The sequence below is a fragment of the Bombyx mori genome, chromosome 14 (assembly GCF_030269925.1).
Source record: "Bombyx mori chromosome 14, ASM3026992v2".
Taxonomy (NCBI): Eukaryota; Metazoa; Arthropoda; class Insecta; order Lepidoptera; family Bombycidae; genus Bombyx; species Bombyx mori.
This window is the reverse complement of record NC_085120.1, coordinates 1,928,582-1,952,241: the sequence shown is the minus strand read 5'-3', so window position 1 is coordinate 1,952,241 and position 23,660 is coordinate 1,928,582. Positions and strand designations below refer to the sequence as shown.

General features: G+C 39.3%; 1 protein-coding gene across 1 annotated transcript; it reads left to right on the top strand.

Annotated features, from left to right (window-relative positions):
• The first annotated feature begins 12,311 nt into the window (after nucleotides 1-12,311).
• On the top strand, nucleotides 12,312-17,088 carry LOC101746972 (host cell factor 1). Its single transcript, XM_004922769.5, has one exon. It carries the CDS (start codon nucleotides 13,005-13,007, stop codon nucleotides 15,519-15,521), a length of 2,517 nt encoding a protein of 838 aa, XP_004922826.1. The 5' UTR covers nucleotides 12,312-13,004; the 3' UTR covers nucleotides 15,522-17,088.
• The last annotated feature ends 6,572 nt before the right edge of the window (nucleotides 17,089-23,660 follow it).

Genomic DNA, 23,660 nt, shown 5'->3' with positions numbered 1-23,660 from the left:
CGAAATTTTGCCTCAAATCCTCTAAAAGCACAAACTCACAGCACCTCCGTAAATAGACACGTTACGTTTTTACATTCCTAGACATTCAAGCATAGAAGTTTTAATTGGCGACGCAGTAAACTTACTTCACCTAATTAATGTTTAGGAGTTATTGCTTTGCAGTTAACAGGAGACCGCACGGGAAATCTAAGCATTGGCATAGTTCGGAGTGTTGAAAGACTATACTGATACATGATACATTACTAGCCTTTTTTTTCGGGCCAGGGCCGAACCTCCTACGAGGTCCTCGCACCTAGGGGGCGCGCGGGGTATGTGGGACTTGACGATCTGCAAGGTGCTGGGAGCAGACCGCGGGCCCAAAGAATTTTAGGGTCCACCCACTAAACGACTCCCCTGCACTCTTACACCCGACGTCCGATCTCCGTCCGGAGTCAAATCCCGGTCAGAGTAGGGGGGTTCCCGCGGTCAACACTACAACCAGACACGCGGCGCCACCCCGACGACGCCCGACCGACGGGTTCTCGAGGCGATAGTCGACAAGAAACATACATTACTAGCCTAAGGTAACTCGAAAACAATATTCATTTACTACCCAAAGCGTAAACGCTTGCCCGTTGGCGCGTAAAGCTAACAAACGCACTTTGCTTTAATTTGTTGTACACTGCGCGCTCAGTAAATGAAATGCAACGTTATTAGCGGAACTCCATTTTACTGTTGTCGGATCAGTAACCTCCAGGTGTACCAATTGATATCTCGGCAATTGTTATTTTGTTTTTTTTTTTTGCACGCAGATCTCTGCAAAAACAGAATCGGTCTTCTGTCTCGGTCTGTGGAATTCAATCGCGAATATTTGTCGAAACACGTATTTATTTAGAAAAATTGGTATCCGGCTGTGGGATTCGAACACCGATGCCGTCGCGTCGCTCGATACCAATTTAACAGGCATCTTATATCGCAGACCACTACCAGCTAAAACAACGCTCTTCCTGCTCGTACTGCTACTTAAGCTGCTAGACTTTGTGGAATGTATACGACAAAGGCAAGATCTTCCACCGAGCGGGTGTAATTGCTCGATAGACGACGACGGTTCACCCGCCCGCCACAGGAGTATAGTACATCCACACTACCTGGAGCCACTGCATTCATCCACCGTGCGTTTCCAGATTTTTTTTTGCCACGTACCATCTGGCTTTGGAATGAGCTCTCCTCCAGTGTTTCCCGAGCACTATGAGATGTCCTTCTTCAAACGAGGCTAGTGGACAGTATTTAACGGTAGGCAGCGACTTGGCTCTGCTCTTAGCATTGCTGAAGTCCATAGGCGACGGTAGTCACTCACCAACAGGTGAGCTGTATGCTCGTCTGCTTACAAGGGCCATAAAAAAATAAAATAAAATATGCAAGCTTATCTTGAAAATACTAGGCTGCACTAAAAGTATCGGGAATGGAATATTTCCACTGTTCCTGTCATATTAAAATCTTTTTAATTGAAAACTCCTTGGTTTTAAAAATCGAATACCATTTATTTATTTAAAAAAAGATTCTCGGTCTCGTCACAAGGTTTTGTCAAACTGGTTTAGTCGTTGAGAAAATGGAATTGACTCGAGAAAATTCAAGAGCGATGATTTATTATGACTTTCGAAGTGGTTTAACACAAAAACAGTGTGTTGACCGGATGATTTCTGCATTTGGTGATGAAGCCCCATTCAAAACCACAATTTATCGCTGGTTTGCTGAGTTTCAACGTGGACGTGTCAAGCTCAGTGATGATCCCCGTCAAGGTCGTCCAAAAACTGCAGTCACCCAAGAAAACGTTGATGCTGTGCGTAAGCTGATTGAGGAAGATCGACATGTGACATACTGCGAAATTCAGGCAACTTTAGACATTGGCATGAGTCAAATACAAATAATCTTGCATGAAAAATTTGGTGTAAAAAAGTTGTTTTCCCGATGGATACCGCATTCGCTCTGTGAAGAGCAAAAAGCGGCTCGCGTTACTTGGTGCGTCAGAACTCTCGAAAGATTCCACGCAGGATCCTCAAATGCTGTATACAACATTGTATTAGGTGACGACTCCTGGATATACGCGTACGAACCCGAAACAAAAAACCAGTCACGAGTTTGGGTGTTCGAAAATGAGTTAAAGCCAACAAAAATTGTTCGTTCACGGAGTGTTGCAAAATAAATGGTGGCCACGTTTGTCTCCAAAACCGGCCATGTTACGACTATTCCTCTTGAGGGACAAAGAACGGATAATGCAGAATGGTATGCTAGCATTTGTTTGCCACAGGTCGTTTCTGATCTCTATAAAGAGAACTGCAACCGCCGCATCATCCTCCATCACGACAATGCGAGTTCTCACACCGCGCACAGAACAAAAGAGTTTTTAGAGCAAGAAAACAGAATTATTAGACCATCCGCCGTACAGCCCCAACCTAAGCCCTAATGATTTCTATACTTTCCCTAAAATAAAGAATAAATTGCGTGGACAGAGATTTTCATCACCTGAAGAAGCTGTGGACGCCTTCAAAACGGCCATTTTGGAGACCCCAACTTCCGAATGGAATGGTTGCTTCAATGATTGGTTCCATCGTATGGAAAAATGTGTCAAATTTCGCGGAGAATACTTCGAAAAGCAATAAATACATTTTTAAATAGTAATGTTGTGTCACATCGTCAATTCCCGAAATTTTCAGTGCCGCCCTCGTAAGCGAGATTCAGGCATCTGTCAAATATCTTGCGTTGTATGATGGCTACCGCCACAACTTAAATACCTATATTCTTTTATTGTTTTATTTTTTATTGCTTAGATGGGTAGACGAGCTCACAGCCCACCTGGTTTTAAGTGATTACTGTAGCCCATAGACATCTACAACGCAAAGTCGCCACCCACCTTGAGATAGAAGTTCTAAGATCTCAGTATAGTTACAACGGCTGCCCCGCCCTTCAAACCGAAACGCATTACTGCTTCACGGCAGATATAGGCAGGGCGGTGGTGCCTACCCGCGCGGACTCACAAGAGGTCCTACCACCAGTAAAAAATACCACACCAGTAATATTCGTCGAAATGAATTAAAATTGGTCGTACGTGCTATACGATAGGCAGGTAAAAAAGACCAGACAATGGTGACTATCCGTGCGGGCCCATCAACTTTGCGACCAGCCAAACGATGGGAAGGAAAAACAGAATCTGCCTCTGCGTACCACAAACGAGAACCAATGCAATCATTATTTATACGCGCACTATTTGTAACTCTTCATTTCCCAAATCTTCACGGTCCGGAAATTGTTTCGAGGCTACGCACTCCTCTGAATGTATATAAGGTATAAGGAATCACTTGAAAGATATTTTTTCGGAAAGAGAATTTCCGTATGACGTAAGACGTAAACAAAAATGCTACTAGCAATAAACTTTCAACAACAAACTTTATTTCTACTATTAGTAAGTGCCGCCACCCACTTTTAGATATGGCTTCTAAGGTCCTCAGTATAGTAACGACGGCTGCCCCACTACTAATTTCATATTTCAACAACATTCAGTAATCGATACTGATTGATTTTGATTCATTCAGAAATTATATATTTCACTTTGATCTTGACAGTACTCACTTATTTTATGACGTCACCGTCGATTTGGGCGTGCGAGAGGGATAGCAACATTTTCAATTAAGTTTTAAGTACACCTAACTTAAAATATTTTTAAAATCATTTGCGAGCTAATTCTAAGTGAGCAATTTGAGTGGATACCTTCAGCCCGTCGACAAAGGTACGCCATGATTTAACCTCCTTTAAGAAGAATTTGTAAAATCATTATAACATTCAATGTATTATTCTCGGCTGTCCTAACCTTTAAGAGACATAAATTGAGTCTGGGTTGAATACCGCTAGCAAATGCTAAACCCTGAATAGTCTCGTCGAATATTAACTGATTCTGAGTTACTCGAGAAGATTTGAACCAATAAATGTCCATATCATTCTCACCCTTCCGAGCAAAGGCAAACTGAATTTAAAGAAGCCAAGGAATCTATAGGCTTCTTTCAGTGCTATCGCTTCTAGCGAAAAAACAGGACTTTGGATATCATGAAAAGTTGCGAGTGTAGCTGGAGGATTTATTACTCAATTCACAAATTTACCGTTTCCTATAGTTTACCGTTTTTATTTTTATAAAATTGTTGTTTTTTATAAAAAACAGAACCATCTGATGGTAAGTTATTAGTATCGCTCATGGACATCAGCAATGCCAGACTCGCATGAAAGCTGCGACCTTCTCGGACCTCGTTTGAAAAATAACATGTCATTGTACTCGGGACACATCGTGGAGGGCATTTTTTTATTGCTTATGTGGATGGTGGACGAGCACACAGCCCACCTTGTGTTAAGTGGTTACTGGAGCCCATATACATCTACAACGCAAATGCGCCATCCACCTTGAGATATAAGTTCTAAGGTCTCAGTATAGTTACAACGGCTGCCCCACCCTTCAAGCCAAAACGCATTACTGCTTTACGGCAGAAATAGGCGGGGTGGTGGTACCTACCCGCGCGGACTCACAAAAGGTCCTACCACCAGTAATTACGTAAATTATCATTTTGCGGGTTTGATTTTTATTACGCGATGTTATTCCTTCACCGTGGAAGTCAATCGTGAACATTTGTTGAGTACGTATTTCATTACAAAAACTGGTACCCGCCTGAGATTCGAACACCGGTGCATCGCTCAACACGAATGCAGCACACGTCTTATCCTTTAGGCCACGACGATTGTGAACGCTGTGTTGTCCATGGTCAACAATTATTTTGTCGCAAAGGCAGTACATACATATCCGTATGCATAACAACCATATAATAATACCAGTTAACTGTCTTTTTTTTCACTCACTGTAACATAAACTTAAGATAAGCTGTAACCCAAATAAGCGTTAGAACATGAATGATATTAATATATCAAATTCGGATTTGACTCTGAAAAACATGTTTCCAGGTCACAGCGCAAGTTAAATATGGATATTAAAATAGTTGACAGCGAAAATGTATTTTTAATGAAAAATAAACTCCTGAGCTATACAGGCAGATACGATACAAGAAGTCGGCGGTAGAATTAGGATCACCTGATAAAACACTGTCTACATTTTCTGTTTTTTTTTAGTTTGTATTGATGGGTGGACGAGCTCACAGCCCACCTGGTGTTAAGTATTTACCGGAGCCTATTGACATGTATAATGTAAATGCCGCCACACACCTTGAGATATGAGTTCTCAGTAAAGTTTCTCACTCACTGAAGTAAGGTCTCAGTATAATTACATGTGTCATATGTGAGGGACAACAGAGTTACCACAGTTTTGGCTAACACGATGTAGCCCTTCCGATTTTTTTATGACGGTACACCATTTATTTATACAATTCAGTTGAGGATTTGATGTCTCAAGATTGGCGCCAATACGTTGTGACGTTAATTTTTTATACCCATGTAGGCAGGGGAGTATACGGCCCACCTGATGGTGAGTAGTTACCGTCGGCCATGGACTTCAGCAATGCCAGGGGCAGAACCAAGCCGCTGCCTACATAACGTCAGTGTGCTTAGTGCGAGTTTTTTGATGTGTCGTGCAGGGAAGAACCGCGATAGTGCCGATAGTGATTTTGGCGGGAAGCTTGGATTATTTTGTTGTGACGAGATTATTAAATAGTTTACAAGAAAGAGATTAATGAAGATGCAGATTCGTTAATAACCAAAGAAGCGATTTTTATATCTATGCTGTCAAATTCGCTTGGGCTTGGCATCGAGAATCCCGGTAAAATGCCAAGTATAGTAATGCTCAAATGTATAAGGTTAGTATTTTTTTTAAATTAGTCGTACAGTTTGTGGCAAATTTGCCTTACTGGGGTTGTTATGATCACTGTGTGCTTAGTGCGAGTTTTTTAACGTTCTCGATAGCGTTAAAGTTAACTGAAATTTGTATGGAGTTAGAACGTTCACCTGCCTTTGCCGTTAGGGACGCTGATCCAACTGCAAATAACCTCTGATAACCAGTTAACACCAGGTCGGATGAGCCACGTCTGCACATCTAAACAAACCACCACACGATCAAAGCCAGCAATCAAATCCAACTGGATTCAATTAATACTAAAATAGGAATCAGTCTGCCTTACGCCATTTGCAAACGTTTTCTCAGACCAGCCTCAGACTTCGAATACATAAACAGAAACAAGTAATAAGACTTGTTAACGAGATATCTTGTTCAATTAAGATTAGCGAAATTAAATGCTCCCGCGCTTGCTTCGTCGGTCGAGTCAATGAACCTTGCAGTCTAACTAATCGCATCAGAGTCGAAAGATGACAAAATTTGACAATGTTTTTAAGTTTTTTTTTTATTGCTCAGATGGGTGGACGAGCTCACAGCCCACCTGGTGTCAAGTGCTTACTGGAGCCCATAGACATCTACAATGTAATTGCGCCACCCACCTTGAGATATAAGTTCTAAGGTCTCAAGTATAGTTACAACGGCTACTCCACCCTTCAGACCGAAACGCATTACTGCTTCACGGCAGAAATAGGCGGGGTGGTGGTACCTACCCGTGCGGACTCACAATATGTCCTACCACCAGTAAATTAATCATTGCCGTTTGGTGTAAGATAAGACAGTGTAATCTATGACCGTGAAATTGAAAGCATTTCATTTTCATATAGAGGATTACACTTTTTTGAAATGAAAACTTCTTTGATCGCGTGAAGCGCTTTTTGGTGGGGGAAAATCTTATGGGTTCGCGTCGCCCGATATGCTGATGTTACCTATACACGTCGTTTAAGCCTATTCTTTTTTCCTATCTATGCTGATAGCCTTGAGAGGCTATTTCAGCTTCACCCTAACGTGCAGGTCAGCTCACGCCGCTCAAACCGGAGTGTTGCTAACACTAGCCCTAGCAAGAGCAGTGCTTCGCAGAATCTACCACCGGATCGGAAACGCGACCCACTGAGAAAATCCGGCGAGAAACTCAGTGGGCTGTGTCTGTGCGGTCGTTTAAGCCTGACCGTGTGCTGTAAGCTTTAAACGCTTTTTGGATGGGTGAAATCTTGTGAGTTTGCGTCACAGACATGCATAATATCAGTATATCTGTAGCAGTATAGATGTCGTCGTGGCCTAAAGGATAAGACGTCCGGTGCATTCGTATCGAGCGATGCACCGGTGTTCGAATCCTGCAGGCGGATACCAATTTTTCTAATGAAATACGTCCTTGACAAATGCTCACAAATGACTTCCACGGTGAAGGAATAGCATCGTGTAATAAAAATCAAACCCGCAAAAGTTATAATTTGCGTAATTACTAGTGGTAGGACCTCTTGTGAGTCCGCACGGGTAGGTACTACCACCCCTGCCTATTTCTGCCGTGAAACAGTAATGCGTTTCGGTTTGAAGGGTAGGGCAGCCGTTGTAACTATACTGAGACCTTAAAACTTACATCTCAAAGTGGGTGGCGCATTTACGTTTTAAATGTTAATGGGCTCCAGTAACCACTTAACACCAGGTGGGCTGTGAGCTCGTCCACTCATTTAAGCTATAAAAAATAATAATAAAAGTGACGTTTCTTTCGGTGCGAACAAGGATGTTAATTTTTTTTCAAATAATCTAGCCATAAATAAATTCCTTTTGCTCTTGTAGGAAGATGAGCTTAAGGCCCACCTGATGGCGATGGTTACCGTCGATCATAGACGGGAGAAATGTCAAGGCAGAGCCCTATACACTTCATTTCGGATCCTCCCGATCCACTAACGGTGCTTTTAAGTACCTCAAGCACCGGTCATCGTTCTCGTCGAACCCTTCGCTTGCGTCGAAACGTCAACCTAATATTATAAATGTGAAAGTGTGTGTATGTTCGTCTTTCGTTCAAAAGAAGAAGTAATGAATTGACATGATTACTTTGAAAGTGACGATGTGACCTGACATGACCATTTATCTCAAAAAAAAAAACTTATATCCACGAGAACGGCTCTATCTTTAGAAAAATAGGTTGGCGCCTTAGAGAAACTAATTGACAATTTCCCTTGCCCGCGCGGGCGAAGCCGCCGGTAACAGTGTGATTAATGCGAATTTTTTAACGTTCTCGATAGCGTAAAAGTTAACTCAATTTTGTATGCAGTTGGAACAGCGCCCCTCGCGGCAAGCGTAGCCAAACAATCCCATTCCATAATTTTTTATTTTTTTTTATTGCCCTTGTAGGCAGACAAGCATACGGCCCACCTGATGGTGAGTGGTTACCGTCGCCCATGGACTTCAGCAATGTCAGAGGCAGAGCCAAGCCGCTGCCTACCGCTTAATACTCTCCACAAGCCTCGTTTGAAGAAGGACATGTCATAGCGCTCGGGAAACACCGTGGAGGGGAGCTCGTTCCATAGCCGGATGGTACGTGGCAGAAAAGACCTCTGGAAACGCACTGTCGATGACCGCAGTGGCTCCAGGTAGTATGGATGAACTCTACTCCGGTGGCGGGCGGTGCGATGGTAAAAACGAGATGCCGGTATCATCTCGAACAATTCCTCACAGCACTTGACAAATATGAGTTAACTTTTACGCTATCGAGAACGTTAAAAAACTCGCACTAAGCACACAGCTGTACGTTCCGATCGTCCGTTAAGATGGGTCAGTCCATTTAATGAAATAAACAAAAGAAAACGACGTTTCTTCGTTTATATTCACGTGAAAGATCCTATTTACATAGAAGTACGTGTGGAGCGTCCGTCTAGCGAGGAGAGTCCATTGTTTCGGGCGAAATGTCGGAATGTTTGCATGGGTGCCGGTTTCAGAGTGCTTCAATCAATACGAGATAGAGTAACGTAAATAGATAGTTAAAGCCTTGTTACCTATGCGGTGTGTTTCACAGTGTGCTTAGTGCGAGTTTTTTAACGTTCTCGATAGCGTAAAAGTTAACTCAAAATTTGTATGGAGTTGGAACGTTTGCTTACGTTTGCCGCTAGGGGCGCTGTTCCAACTGCATACAAATTTGAGTTAACTTTTACGCTATCGAGAACGTTAAAAAACTCGCACTTAGCAGACAGGTTTCCATAATACAGGCAGATGATCACGTTCATAGCTAGAATTGCTTTTATGTTGATCATGAGAAACATATATCGAGGGGTGAAAGGCTATTTAATAATGTTTTTATTTATTGCTTAGATGAGCGCCCATAGACATAGGTACACAACACAGGTAAATGCCGCCGCCCACCTTGACATACCTAATATGAGTTCTAAGATCTCAGTATAGTTACACTGCTTGGTTGGACATTTATCTTTATAATTAAAGGTGCGCTTTATTTGGTATTACCATAAACGATTCGATGTTTTTATTTGAACTTCAATTAAGTTTTACTCCATTCAAATTGCTGAAGAAGTTTTTTTTATTTTTTATTATGTTGTTTTTTCTCAAATATTTAAAACTTTAAATGACAATGTAAAGTTGCAAAAATGTCGCATGGGTAAACTAAATAGCCTTTCAGCCCTCGATATGAAACAAGAGCCGTAATCGAAACGACTGGAACCGAATCATTAGTGCAGTTAAGGTTACAAGAAAAATGTAGTTATTTCCAGATTATTTTTTTGTAATATTAAATCATACGTAATATGCCACAAAGGCGGATGTAGACTACACGCGTTTTTTAAATATAAATTGAATGTGGTAAATGATGTCTATGGGCTCCCGTAATCACTTAGCACCAGGTGGGTTGTAAGCTCGTCCACCCAACAAAGCAAAAAAAAATCAAATGAAAGACGGTATATTAATATACAACTTCCTTTTTTTTAAATTCCAAATACAGGACCTATGTCTTTACATTTCGTTAAATATGTTTTGATACGATGTTGAATTATGTTAATTTTTTATTTATATCATTAGGGAGGTGATGTTTAGAGCTGAACCAAGCCCTAGCAACATCGCTGGCAACTGTGCCACTTATCATCTGTATGTAACAGAGTATAGTCATGTTATTGATTGGCTTTGAAGGCAAACTAATTGTGTATTTTTTTTTCTCCCTATACATTTTCAATTTTCAAACAAAATACTATACATATTTATTAACTCTATTGCACGTTTAAAATAATTCTGTCGCGCTCTTGAAAATTATGTTTATGCCCAGTCTAGCATACTTGCCACGCGTCCCTTCAATGTTTTCGTATTTTTAGAGTACATTTTTTTTATTTAATGTTTGAACTAATTTTGTCTATTCTTATTGTGGTCTCAGCGAGAAACACTCGTAATAATTCTATAGTGTAGTGACATCTAGTGCTGCCATCTATTGGCCAAATAAAAATATTAAAAGACATCAAAAGTTTATATAAGAGCCATCTATTGTTTCAAAATAGAATTATTTTAATAAAAATTGATAAAGGTTGTATTGTATTTATATAAATAGTGAAAAAAATATTAAAAACGAAATGTTATCATATCAGTCAAGAGTGCTGTTGAGAAATAGTAAGTGATAAACGTCGGTATATAAAAAAATATCCAAAACTATACAAACTTCACAAGAAACCCTTCACTTTACAGCTTACTCATTCCTACACTTGAAATTAATAATAATCCGCCCAGAGAGGGGTAATTTCAACTGAACTCATTTTAAAAAGAGCGCGATCGCTTGCTACTGACGATCACGAGTGGTCAATGTGATTTTGGCATAATTAATAAACTTATGTCTACGTTTTAATTATGTAAAGTTTACTGTTTATTTGTTTCTCTGTATACTATTATACAGACAATTTCCAGTACAAAGTGGTTATAAAATGAGATATCTTTAGTACATTTATTACACAATTTTTTAATCCAATTAAACAAACTGGCAGCTCCGAGCGCCATAGACAATGACGCATTCATTGAACTTTTGAAGGACGTTCTTTCCCGCGCTTTTCAATTTTTAGCCAACATTATAGTAAAAAATCTGTGTTCGGAAACAGCTATAATTTAAAACTGTACTAGATTTCAGAATAGTTTCTCTTTTTGACGGAATAATTTCCTTAAGTTATTTGATTAACGTTGCAAAGTTCAGCTCTTTAATAAGAACACGATACCGCTCAACATTATTCTATACACACCTACAGTTGATATAGCCTAGAAATATTATAAAGCTCTTTATTCACAAAAATAAACTGTATGCTGTATGCTGTCGGTTTATAAAAACTGTATGCTATCGGTCTAAAATGACAATACCACACCTCTTCTGTTAAGTATCGTAGAAGGTGACTAATAGATTCACAGGAGAGTGAGCGACAGCGTTCTCTGAGTAATATAGCAGCGCACTGCGACGACAACCAGTTTTTACTAGAAGCATGGCATATTGTAAGCTTGTAGGGATCATTAGGGTGGATTGATCTGATCTGAACACACAATATTATAATACCAACCAACCAAGATGCTAACATTCACGACTTAGGCCTTCTTTAAGCTTTGCGCCGATTGAAGCACAATTTGAATTTGGTGTTAATGTACGAGAAAGAAGAAAATTTAACCATGTTATTATAAATCTGCTCGACTCAACAGTAGCAAGTAAATGGCAGATGTTACCGAAAATCCTAAATCAGAATGCTACCAATACTTGAAGATGGAACTAATGAAACGCCTTTCTGCTTCTCGAGAAGATAGATTGCTACAACGACTGCTGGATGATGAGGACATCGGAGATTAAAAACCGTCCCGATTCCCACCTCCGCAAATTGGCAGGAGTAGTTTTTAAAAACGAGGACATAATTCGACAATTATGGATTTGTCGCTTGCCAAACAACACTTAAGCCATCCTCGTCACTAAAGAGGACCTGCCACTAGAGAATCTAACCGATATAGCTGAAAGAATCATGGAAGTGTCTGCACCAACATCTTTTTAGGTTGTACAAGGTCTGAACTCGCAGAGCTCAAGTTACGCATTGAAGCTCTTACGAAATCTTTTGAAATATTTAGCACAAAAACAAGGTCACGATCAAGAGCACGCAATGACAAAATATATAGATCACGTCGGGGTCACTCATCAACTATATTTTTATGTAAATTTTCTTCAACCTTCTTTTTAGCAATGTCATCTGTGATTATCCTTTTCTTTTTCGACTTCCTACAAATAGGTTGAAGTATGTTTAGTCCCAACAGATCTACACTACCGGACTAAATATTTCGGTCTAGTTGGAAGATGAGACAGCTGCACAAAAAATAGCCCTTAAATAAATAATTTTAAAATTAAATAAATAAAAAGTCACTAAGTACTGAAAATTATTTCTGATTATTAATTCGCCCTTTCAAGAGCTCAATGATAATTTTACTCAAGGAAAGTCAAACTTCAGTTGAGCTCCAATTATTTTAATCATCTTTAACTGTCTAGAGTGGTCTAGTTAATATTTATTAATTGAATCTTAAACATAAATTATAGATTATCAAAAACGCCAATTTTTATTTAAATAGAATGCGATTTTAAAATATTCTACAATCATATTTTATAACAGTGGTGTATCCGAAAATTGTGAACAATATGGTTTTATCAAAATAAAAGGCTAAAGGTTTTTTTACGTCTTTTATCATTGTTAATTAAATTTAGCTTCGAAAACTTCATCAGAATTCAAATTACATTTGCATTTCTAAGTCATTACGATATTTTGCTTCGATTAACTAGTTTACAACAGCAAAATTTTATATGATGTATATAATTCCCTTGGCCATAGTTCGTTTTTAAAACAATTAAATGTAGTAGACAAATTCTTGACGTCCGACGCCGTTCTAACTCTTTTTGTTATGTTGGTAGCGCTGTTGCTAACGCCATTTTTGTTGTACACTATAAGCTTCATAAGGTGATTTTTTTATACTCATGGGAATAGTTCACGGGTGCGAAAGAGAAAACCGAGTCTGATTGTATTAGCAGCTTCGACTAACCTGAATATTTTCTTCAAAGCTTATTTACGACGTTTCTCATTGTCTATGTTCTATAGATACGCATCCCGAACAATACATACGGTGTATTGCTTTTAGTAACAAATGTATAGTGAAAATGAAGGAAAACGCGGTACTTAAGTGGCAAAAAGTGTACAATCCTACCGGCCCTCAACCGCGACCCCGCCATGGCCATCGCGCGGTCGCCATAAAAGATTTGATGATAGTTTTCGGCGGCGGAAACGAAGGAATCGTTCACGAACTGCATGTCTTCAATACCACCACTAATCAGTGGTTCGTACCAGTCACAAAAGGAGAAGTCCCACCAGGATGCGCTGCCTACGGCTTCGTGGTAGACGGTACGCGCCTGTTAGTTTTTGGCGGCATGGTAGAGTACGGCAAGTATTCAAATGATTTGTACGAATTACAAGCCTCTAGGTGGGAATGGAAACGTTTAAAACCACTGCCACCAAAGCAGGGTCTTCCACCTTGTCCACGACTCGGTCACAGCTTTACGCTTCTCAATGGGAAAGTATACCTGTTTGGCGGACTGGCCAATGAAAGCGACGATCCAAAAAATAACATACCGAGATATCTTAATGATCTATACATTTTAGGACTTTATCCTAATTCATCTATGACTGTTTGGGATATACCTTTGACCTACGGTCAGTCTCCACCTCCCCGAGAGTCTCACAGTGGGGTAGCATATACTGACAAAAACACAGGCAAATCATCTTTAATTATCTATGGAGGCATGAGTGGATCTCGCCTTGGTGATTTGTGGATACTTGATGTTGACACAATGTCATGGTCTCGACCGGAAGTTGGAGGACCTCCACCTCTTCCTAGATCACTTCATACAGCTACAGTTATCGGCCACCACATGTATGTCTATGGTGGCTGGGTACCGCTGGTCCCTGATGAATCTAAACTTGCTACACATGAGAAAGAATGGAAGTGCACAAACACCCTTGCCTCATTGAACCTAGAAACAATGACTTGGGACAATATAGCACTGGACAAATTTGAGGAATGCGTTCCTCGGGCTCGAGCTGGACACAGTGCTGTTGCTATTCAAACTAGACTGTACATATGGTCTGGAAGGGATGGATATAGGAAAACTTGGAACAACCAAATCTGTTGCAAAGACCTTTGGTATCTTGAAGTAGGAGTACCACCACAAGCGGGACGTGTAGCCCTTGTACGTGCTGGCACCACATCATTGGAACTATGCTGGCCTGCTCTCAACACAGTTACCACTTATTTATTGCAAGTACAGAAATGTGGCAAAGTGACACCTACACGTTTCCCGGCTGCCTCTGAACCTGTGGTTGCACCTCCTCCTGCATCTCCTGCTGCCACACAGACTGATGCTGCTAAAGCTTTTGGTCTATCTTCTCCAGTTTCTTCATCGATCCCCATCACACCATCTGATACAAATGCTCGTGTAGTAGTTACAGTAGCTTCACCTATAGTGACACCAATCATCACGACTCCTCAAAAAGTAACACCTGGAACACTCAAACTGTCTGCTCAAGCTGCCACCGTAAAAGTCACGCCGGGCACTCCAACTACGAAACAGTCATTCCAGGCGAAAGCAATAGTCAAATCTCCCGCTAATCCTGCGACGCCTAGCTCCTCTCAACAGATCAAAGTGGCCGCGGTGACGCCGCAAGGTGTGACAAGAATCGTAAGTGGCGTCTCGACACCAGGAACCGTACGTGTCTCTACAGCACAGTCTGGTGCACAGATTGTGTTAGGATCGGCCTCTGGAGGCGCCGGTACGCCGCGTTACGTACAAGTGAAAACAGGCGGGAGTGGTGCTGTTCCTGTGAAGTTGAGTGCTGGTAATATGCCTGTCAAACTTGCAGGTAATGCAGTCCCACTAAAGATTGGTACTACTAACATTCAAGGAAAATTGACTCCCAACAGTGTGCAGAAAGTAGGACAAGTCACTGCTGGAAATCTACCCTTGAAACTTGGTGCCGGTAATGTCAAGATTGGTACGAGTAATGTTCTTGTAAAAACAGCAGGCGGAATGCCCTTACAGGGTGGTGTTGCAAACCTACAAACAAAAGTCGCCACCGGGGTTCCTGTGAAACTAGGCGCCGGTAACATTCCTGTGATAGCCAGCTCAGGGGGCACGATTCAAATAGCAGGTGGAACGCTGGCTGGCCAACAAGTAAAAACACCTGTATATAAGATATTGACAGCAAAATCAGGTGATCAAACAGCAACAGTGGCTACATCAACAGCAACTGGTGCGACAGTACTGAGGCAAGCAGCTGGCAATGCTGGTATTCCCGTCATCATAAAGAAAACAGGTGCAGGTGCGCAAGCAAGTAATACACCGCAATTTGTTACCCTTGTGAAGACCTCAACGGGCATGACTGTAGCAACTATGCCAAAAGTAGCAATGATGAACAGGTCTGGAGCAGCCGTTTCTCAAGCACAAAACATCACTCCGGGGGCCACTATTGTAAAGTTAGTATCTAACACTGTTGGTGGTAACAAAATTATCACTTTACCATCTAATATGTTGCAACTAGGTAAGGCTGGTGTTGGTGGAAAACAGACCATAGTAATCACCAAATCAGCTAGCCAAGCAGCACAGTCAAATCAACAACAGTGAGCTGGCAACAATTTGTCAACTGTACTCAGAGTGCCCTTAGATGTGAACCGGTGCGTGTGAGTCATGCAGAGTGTACAGGTTGAGTCTGGAGCGGTGTGTTCACAGTATGTAAATTAAATTAAATTCTGAGTGTGCTCCGATTGAGTTTCTATTTTAAATCATAGTTGTTTTGTATGTTAAATAGGTCTGTGTAGAAAATGTCCTCATAGAATTCTAAAACAAGAAATATATTATTTACAAGCTCCTGAGAAATTTTAATATTTTACCTTTCATTATTTCCAAAGTATATTGAACATCTCATGATCTGTCGTGAGTTATTGTTCACTCACATCATAGAAATGTTATAACTAAACCTGCTAGTCACAAATGGTTATGTCTGATATTTGTGACCTGGATTTGACAACCTCATGCAAGTGCCTGGTGTGCAGTTCTTGTTTGTGCTTAGATAATATAATTACCAAGACGGGGCAATTTATTGTTTAATTCAAAGGAAATGTTTATATGCTTCATTTATATTTTAAGCATGTGTTTGTTTTATTCCTGTATTAAATATTTTTATACTGTAATAATAATTATTATTATGTGTTGTTTATTGTACACATTTAATAGATTTCCATGAGCGTCGCATTTGAACACATTTGAATACACCTAGTTTTGTTGGGATGTCTTCCTTTATAAAAAGATAATTCATTTGTTTCAAATAAATTTAAATTTCCTGATTTTTTTTACAATGCTGCTAATAGATTGTTAGAAAATCTAAAAATAACCCGGCTTTAATGACTACAAAACAGTGATTTCAGTAAATTCATAAAATGGATAAGCTTTGTCATTAAAACTGGAGTTACTGTTTCTTGTTAATTATAAAATAAATGTAGTAGTTTAACAATACTTATTGCACTATTTAAGTTTTTTTTATGACAATATAATACTTTTTGTAGCATTTTGTTTTTTCTTTCTTAGTTGGTCTACTTTTACACACACCTGAGGCTGTATTCCAGTATTTTTGACCATTGATCCGATATAACAAAAATGTTAAAAAAAACTGACATTGATAAAACGTGCCTGCTAAATTATGTTTTATACGTTTGAAATATTCATTTAGGCACTTCCAGCGACAATGACAACTTTATTGTTTTTTATATTATTTTCAATTACATACTACATAAATGTTAAGAAGATTAAATTTAGATTTAGAAATGCAGGTTAGAATTTTGGCGCCAATTTAAACAACGGATGTTTTCAAAGAGTATCTACTTAAAACAATATGCCGGTACAGGCTAGCTATGTAAATTAATGTTATTAGAAGAAAAATAATAAATATGGGATACTACTTTGTATTCTTTTTTTGTATATGGTATAAAAATGTCTAAATTTTATCCTGTATTTCTATTTCGATTTATGTAATATTACTTAAGCGTTTTAGATGTACGTACATAGTTTAATCATTAATTAATAGGTAAGTTAAGTGAGGCATGGAATGTAAATATCATTAAGTAGATAAATTTAATGTTATAGTTTGTTCATATAATATAATATGTTCATTTGCTTGAATAAACGATTTGGATAAGTGAGCCTTTTATTTTCACATTGTTTTAAGTAGGCCAAAAAATTGAATAAATTCTGTTGGTACAACGACAAAGGAGAGATACTCCATCGAGCGGGTTATATTGCTTGAGAGATGAACGATTCTAATGTTATTCGAAAATTATAATCAATTGTCTGTAGCTCTAGCACTAGGAGCAGGCACAGGGACCTTAGTAATCCTATTTCTGAGAAGACTTGATTAAGTAGGTAATCAAGACGTGAAGAATTAAAAAATACTATACTAACGGCGTTATATAGCGTTAAATATTAAAATAGTAAAGATCTTGAAGTAGGTACTCGATCCTAGATATATAAAATTAATAGTGCTAAATTGACAATTTACCTGATCACTAGTTTTGGAGCGAGATTTTATTTGACACAGCAATGCTTCATCATAGTTGGACGTGAAACCTAGCCTTTAATATCAGCCTGTTGATTTGTTCCGGGATCTTAGCGGGTCACGATTCCGATCCGGGTTCTGGTCGAACCGTTCGTTTCGGTATCAAGTCGATGGAACTCGTTTTCTTCCCAGTCTAATCTTGGCTGGATTCCCGCAAGGCTCCGCTCCTTCCAGTTGTTCTTAGTAGTAGTCGTCTTCGCTGATTGTATCGCTATTTACTCCTTCAGTCTAGGAATATATCGTTCAACCAACGCAAACTCCAGGCCACAGTCACCACCGCATGGAACAATAGTTCATAAAGTGGCATAGACATCGACCCCACGAAAAGTACATCTCCTCAAAAGGGGACGCCCTTTCTACATCTCCTCAAGTGCCGCCCCGTATTAGGTGCAGGAATGCCATCCCCACGATCACTTTCGTTGGTCAGCCTATACCTAACCTGGGCCGCGAATGTCTAGTACTTTGTAGTCACCCGTGCATACTCGGTAGACTCCATCCTATGATCTATATGCGTAGTAAATTGCTCTACAAAACTTGCATATGTATGGTCACTTAAGAAAGTGTAGTGTTCACCCACGCGGCTCGCACGCACTTATACACCATACGACTTATTCAATCTCGCTTTTGCAGGATAACCGGCGGAGCAAGGAGTGTGTAAGGTATGTAGAACTTTACGACGGCCTTAACTTAGAACCGATCCGTAAGTATCTGAAAACAGCGTCAGAACGCTACGTCGAGAAAGCGGCGCGGTACGATAAGCTTCTTATTGTAGCTGCCGGAAGTTATATCCCCGACCCAGACGAAGAATTTGACGTACAACTCAACCTATAGACAGAACCTACCGAGTTTCTGGCCGGACCTTCTCAGTGGGTTACAATTTCGATCCGATAATAGACTTAGTGAAGTACTGGTCTTACTAGGGAAGATTTTAGAAGTTATGTCCGGTTCCGTGAGCTGGCTCGCCTGTTAAGATGAAGCTTAAGTACCCCTCGAGCCAAAAAATACTGATCCGGTAGTAGATGCACTCGCGAAGCTCTTGAGCTGTTAAGTCTCCTTAAGAGGCGCTTGGGCTACTGTTAGGAGATCCCACTCTTTCTGGCTAAGCCCGTGCTGCCCCAACTCTGCTAACGAAGCTGGAAAGGCCTTTAGGTCACGAGCTATCATTCCATCCCACTTTCCTTCCAACAGTAATCATTATTCGCAGCAAAAGTAGGCAAGAGTTAGTGGTTTCTCTCTGCGAGCGGGCTCACAAGATTCCCTGCCACCATTAATTACGCTACTCATACTTTTACATACGTGTTATTCGCAAATGCGAGATCTATCATACATGGTCGGCTATCTGCGTTCGTCAACAGAGAAATTTCGAGTTTACAAACAGGCTGTGTTGCAAGAAAAGGTATTTGCGAACAAATCTTTGACATCAAACTGCTGTTAGACAAAGCAGAGTCTAGCATCACTATGGCTTCATTGATTACGCCAGGACTTTTGACCGTGACCAATCAAACGCCAAGAGAAGTGGACACCCTGGAAAAAGTCAATTTTGAAAAAACTTGAGATATGCAGATGAAAGGACCTCAATTGCATTAGTGATGAGGAGTTAGCTGCCCTCCTTGCAAGGAGAACGAAAGCGTTAGACTCGGTCTCAAAATCAACATTTCTAACACAAAAAAAACGTTAGTAGATAGGAAACACAAACTTCATCCTTTACTAGCCCTCTAAGACTACGAAAAAGTAGATTAATTTGACGAAGACTTCAAAAGAACAAATCGATGCCTCCAATGAACACTACTCTAACTCAAAATTTTGAAATTTTTGTTTTTCACGCAAATCGCTTCACTATTTTAAAAGTATTTCAATTAATCATTATTGATGGGGTTCAAAGCAAGAGTAAATCAGCTAGTTACACAAAAATACCATAAATATATCTGCAATAATAAAGATTTTATCAACTTTTTTCGTTTAAATGCTCCTCCTGTAAATCTACGAATTTGGAGTTAGCGTAGTGTTCATTGGAGGCATCGAAATATTTATGAAACCAAAAGCTGTGACGAGAACGCCGGTCGCTTCCAAGCAGCTCTCAAACTGACGTCTCAATTCTACTGCAATAACGGCTACCCTGTTCTCGAGTCGAAACACGTGATTGTTTCGCAGCAGTAAGGAGGGACGAAGACTCGACCAAGCCCTCAATTTGCCGTACCGCCCTTGCTGTTTGTCTATTTATAATCTGTGTTTTACAGATCCTCAAAGAATAAAACTGATTTCATTTATATAATAGTTCAGTCATTATAGGGTTTTGACCTCGGAAAATCGACATACCCAGTATATTACCACATAAAAACTTGTATCTTGGCATTCTAAAACTATTCTCAAAATTCACATATATACATACAAAAGTTAATAAAAAATGATAATTACATATTTACCAATAAATGATACCCTTAATATTACGAGTTTTTGATCGGAACTACCAGTTGACCTCAGATAATTCTTTGACCACCACGCCCTCTATCTCCAAAACAGTTCAACGTATAAAAAATGAGAAAAGTTGTAGAGAATTTAATTCTCTACAATATTGATAAATACAAATAGCGTAAAACCCATAGAAAAAGAGATATTTGCAAAAAATGAAAAGAAAAAGATTTTGTGACCTTTGCCTCTTGACTTTAAAACTTGCGACCATCCAATTATACCTACGTGAATAGTTTCAAGATGCCAAAATACAAGTTTTTACGTGGTAATATATTAGGTACTGAGAGATATTCCCCTATTTTTTTTCTTAGATGGGTGGACGAGCTCACAGCCCACCTGGTGTTAAGTGGTTACTGGAGCCCATAGACATCCACAACGTAAATGCACCACCCACCTTGGCATAAAATAACTGGACTATAACATTGTGTAAATGCTGTAACTTCAGTAAGGTCCAGTAAGGCTGACACGGGTCACGTAACAAAACCTTAAAACGTGAGACCGAAGTTTTAACTGTATTTTAACAGCTCTTCCAACCAAAATCCTTTCCTTACTATGAGCAATAGCAGAGCGGAATAGTGATACGTATTTAGCTACCTAGTGGACTCATAATACCATGATTCACCCTGGCAGCGAAGCAACCAATCTTTGAAAATATTTGTGCACGTGTTAGTACTTAGAAAATTGGTAAGTACATACTTTAGAATAATGAATCTCGGTAAAGTCGCATCATTCAATACTAGTTCAACGGGGGACTTACTCATAAAGCCATGGCACTGAAGCTTCACACGATACATTCTGGTGGCAGGACCTCTTATGAGTCCGCACGGGTAGGTACCACCACCCTTCCTATTTCTACCGTGAAGCAGTAATGCGTTTCGGTTTGAAGGGTAGGGTAGCCGTTGTAACTATACTGAGAACTTAGAACTTATATCTCAAGGTGGGTGGCGCATTTACGTTGTAGATGTCTATGGGCTCCAGTAACCACTTAAAACCAGATGGGCTGTGAGCTCGTCCAACCATCCAAGCAATAAAAAAAATATAAAAATACAACCAAAAACTGCAATGTGATAATATATTGTCGTATACAACTAAGATTCTAAAATAAAAAGAGCATATAAATTAATTATAAAAATAATTCAAATCTCAGTAAGTCTATATTATTTACGTCTTTTTCCAAATTAATATATTCATCATTCAAAATTTAATAAAATTACTTTAGTGCCATCTAGTAGCAAATAAATCATAGAGCTTCAAAAATACCTAAATGAAAAAATTCAATTCATATGTACTTCGTATTATAGATTTTAAACTAATATTTAAAACTTTATAACTAATTCTTTGAAAGGTTAGGTATAGTTTACAAAGCCGAAACGAATTCCTAGAAAATAAATTGTGAATCACTCTTACGAAGGACGGCTATTCAATTTTTTTTGTAATTATTATATTTTCATAAGTACCATGCAGTTTATAACTAAAATATCTTTCTAATTGTCGTAATATCTCAATTTGAAGACCCCATTACATATATAGAAATTATTTTTAATATTATTTTCTTATGTACACAAAATTTAATATCAGTGAAGATACAAATCGGTAGTTCAAATGTTTTTTACTAGATGGCAGTGTGTAAGTCAAATATCTGCAAAACCGATTTTATGTTTACTACCTAGATGTCACTCTTCCAAACACACTATGACACCAATGACTATTATAAAACTTCAACAGTTGTCCCAGGTTTTAATAAATTATTAGTTTAATTAATAACCAAGTTTATTTATAATTTCTTTAAGTATGGCAATAGGCTTCTTGCGGCATCATTGTTGTCAGTGTCGAATCTATATTCTTCAATTTTTTTTATTAATTTATTTATTTGATGGGTGGATGAGCTCACAGCCCACCTGGTGTTAACTGGTTTTACTGGAGCCCATAGACATCTAGGTACAATGTAAATGCGCCACCCACCTTGAAATATAAGTTCTAAGATCTCAGTATAGTTACAACGGCTGCCCCATCGTTCAAACCGAAACGCATTACTGCTTCACAGCAGAAATAGGCAGGGTGGTGGTACCTACCCGTGCGGACTCACAAGAGGTCCTTCCACCTCAGGTAGGCGCAGCAACTTTGACGAAAGGTTGGACGTACGACTCAACCCACTGAGTTTCTCGCCGGATCTTTTCAGTGGGTCGCGTTTCCGATCCGGTGGTAAATTCTGCGAAGCACTGCTCTTGATGAGGCTGGTGTTGGCAAATCCTTCGAGGTTGAGCTCCGTAAGCTCACCTACTCGTCCGCCCGTAGTCGGAATAACCTACGATTGCTACCAACGATTAAGTGAGGTAGGATTATGGACGGTACAAAAATATTAGAAAAAAAGTTATAGGCCAGCTAGTTTTAATTCTGTAACTTTTCATTTTCACGATTCTTTTGTTTTGTTCTTTTGAGCTTTTAATATTAAACAGTTATGAACTGCTCAAACTATATTAGACTGTCGCAAACTAAGCACAACGTCTAAATACGCGAAGACCTAATATAAATGTGTGAAAATAATATTTTTGTTCAATATATTATAATAAATACGAGACTGCATCTGTTTGTTACGTTTTCACGCTGAAACTGCTAAACCGATTTTCATGACATTCGATTTGGAAATAGTTTGAGCCTTAGAAAACAACTAGCTGTACCCGACCGCTTCGCTGGGCATTTAAAATTAACATTATTATTTATTGTCATTATTATTAGGGAGTCAACACTCATAAATATTAGCCTATCCATTAAGTACATATATTTTCTACATGGATACCAAGTTTCAAGTCAATTGGATGCACGTCTAGTTATAACGAAACATCACCACAAGAAAGATCACCTTTATCTATACTATAATATATAGGTATAAATCTACAGTGGTTTTTACGAATGTTCCGTTATAACTACTGAACCATGCATCCGATTGACTTGAAACTTGGTATCCATGTAGAAAATACATGTACTTAATGGATAGGCTAATATTTATATGAGTGTTGGACTCCCTACACCAATTGCGGGGGCGTTAATTATGAGAATCTTTGTGGGGGTGAGAGATGATACCTAATGTTAATTCTAAATGCCCAGCGAAGCGGACGGGTACACCTAGTGTATCATAATATAGGAACGTTGAGAAGTTTATATGTAAACAATAGAGACAGCCTTATTTGCGACGAGTCAGAAAGTAAGACAGCTTCATAAATAATGTCATCTCATTAATTTTCTTATCAAAAAACGAAGGTCCTGTATTAACATTTTAATGAAATATTTTAATCGCAAAAAGTGGGTGAAGATTAGAAATATGTTTTGCATAGATTAGTAAATCACTATAGCCCGAGTTAAGCGGAGTCCAAACATCCAATTTTGATGCTGTAGTGTTAGGACCTGGGTCAGAAAAACCTTGTGGCATGGCATCTACCATGAGAATCAATTAAGATCTTACCAAAATTCTAATAAGGTTTGGTACTATCGTAAATTTAGGCTAAAATGATATACTCTAATATAAGCTACTGGACAAATGGGTGGATCACGGCCCAACTAGTGTTAAGTGGATACCGGAGCCCATAGACAACAACGTAAAGGTCGCCGCCCCCATTGAAATATAAGTTCTAAGTCTCCGTTTTTCAGTAGGAACAATATACTTTGTGCTAGATTTAATAAAATCACAA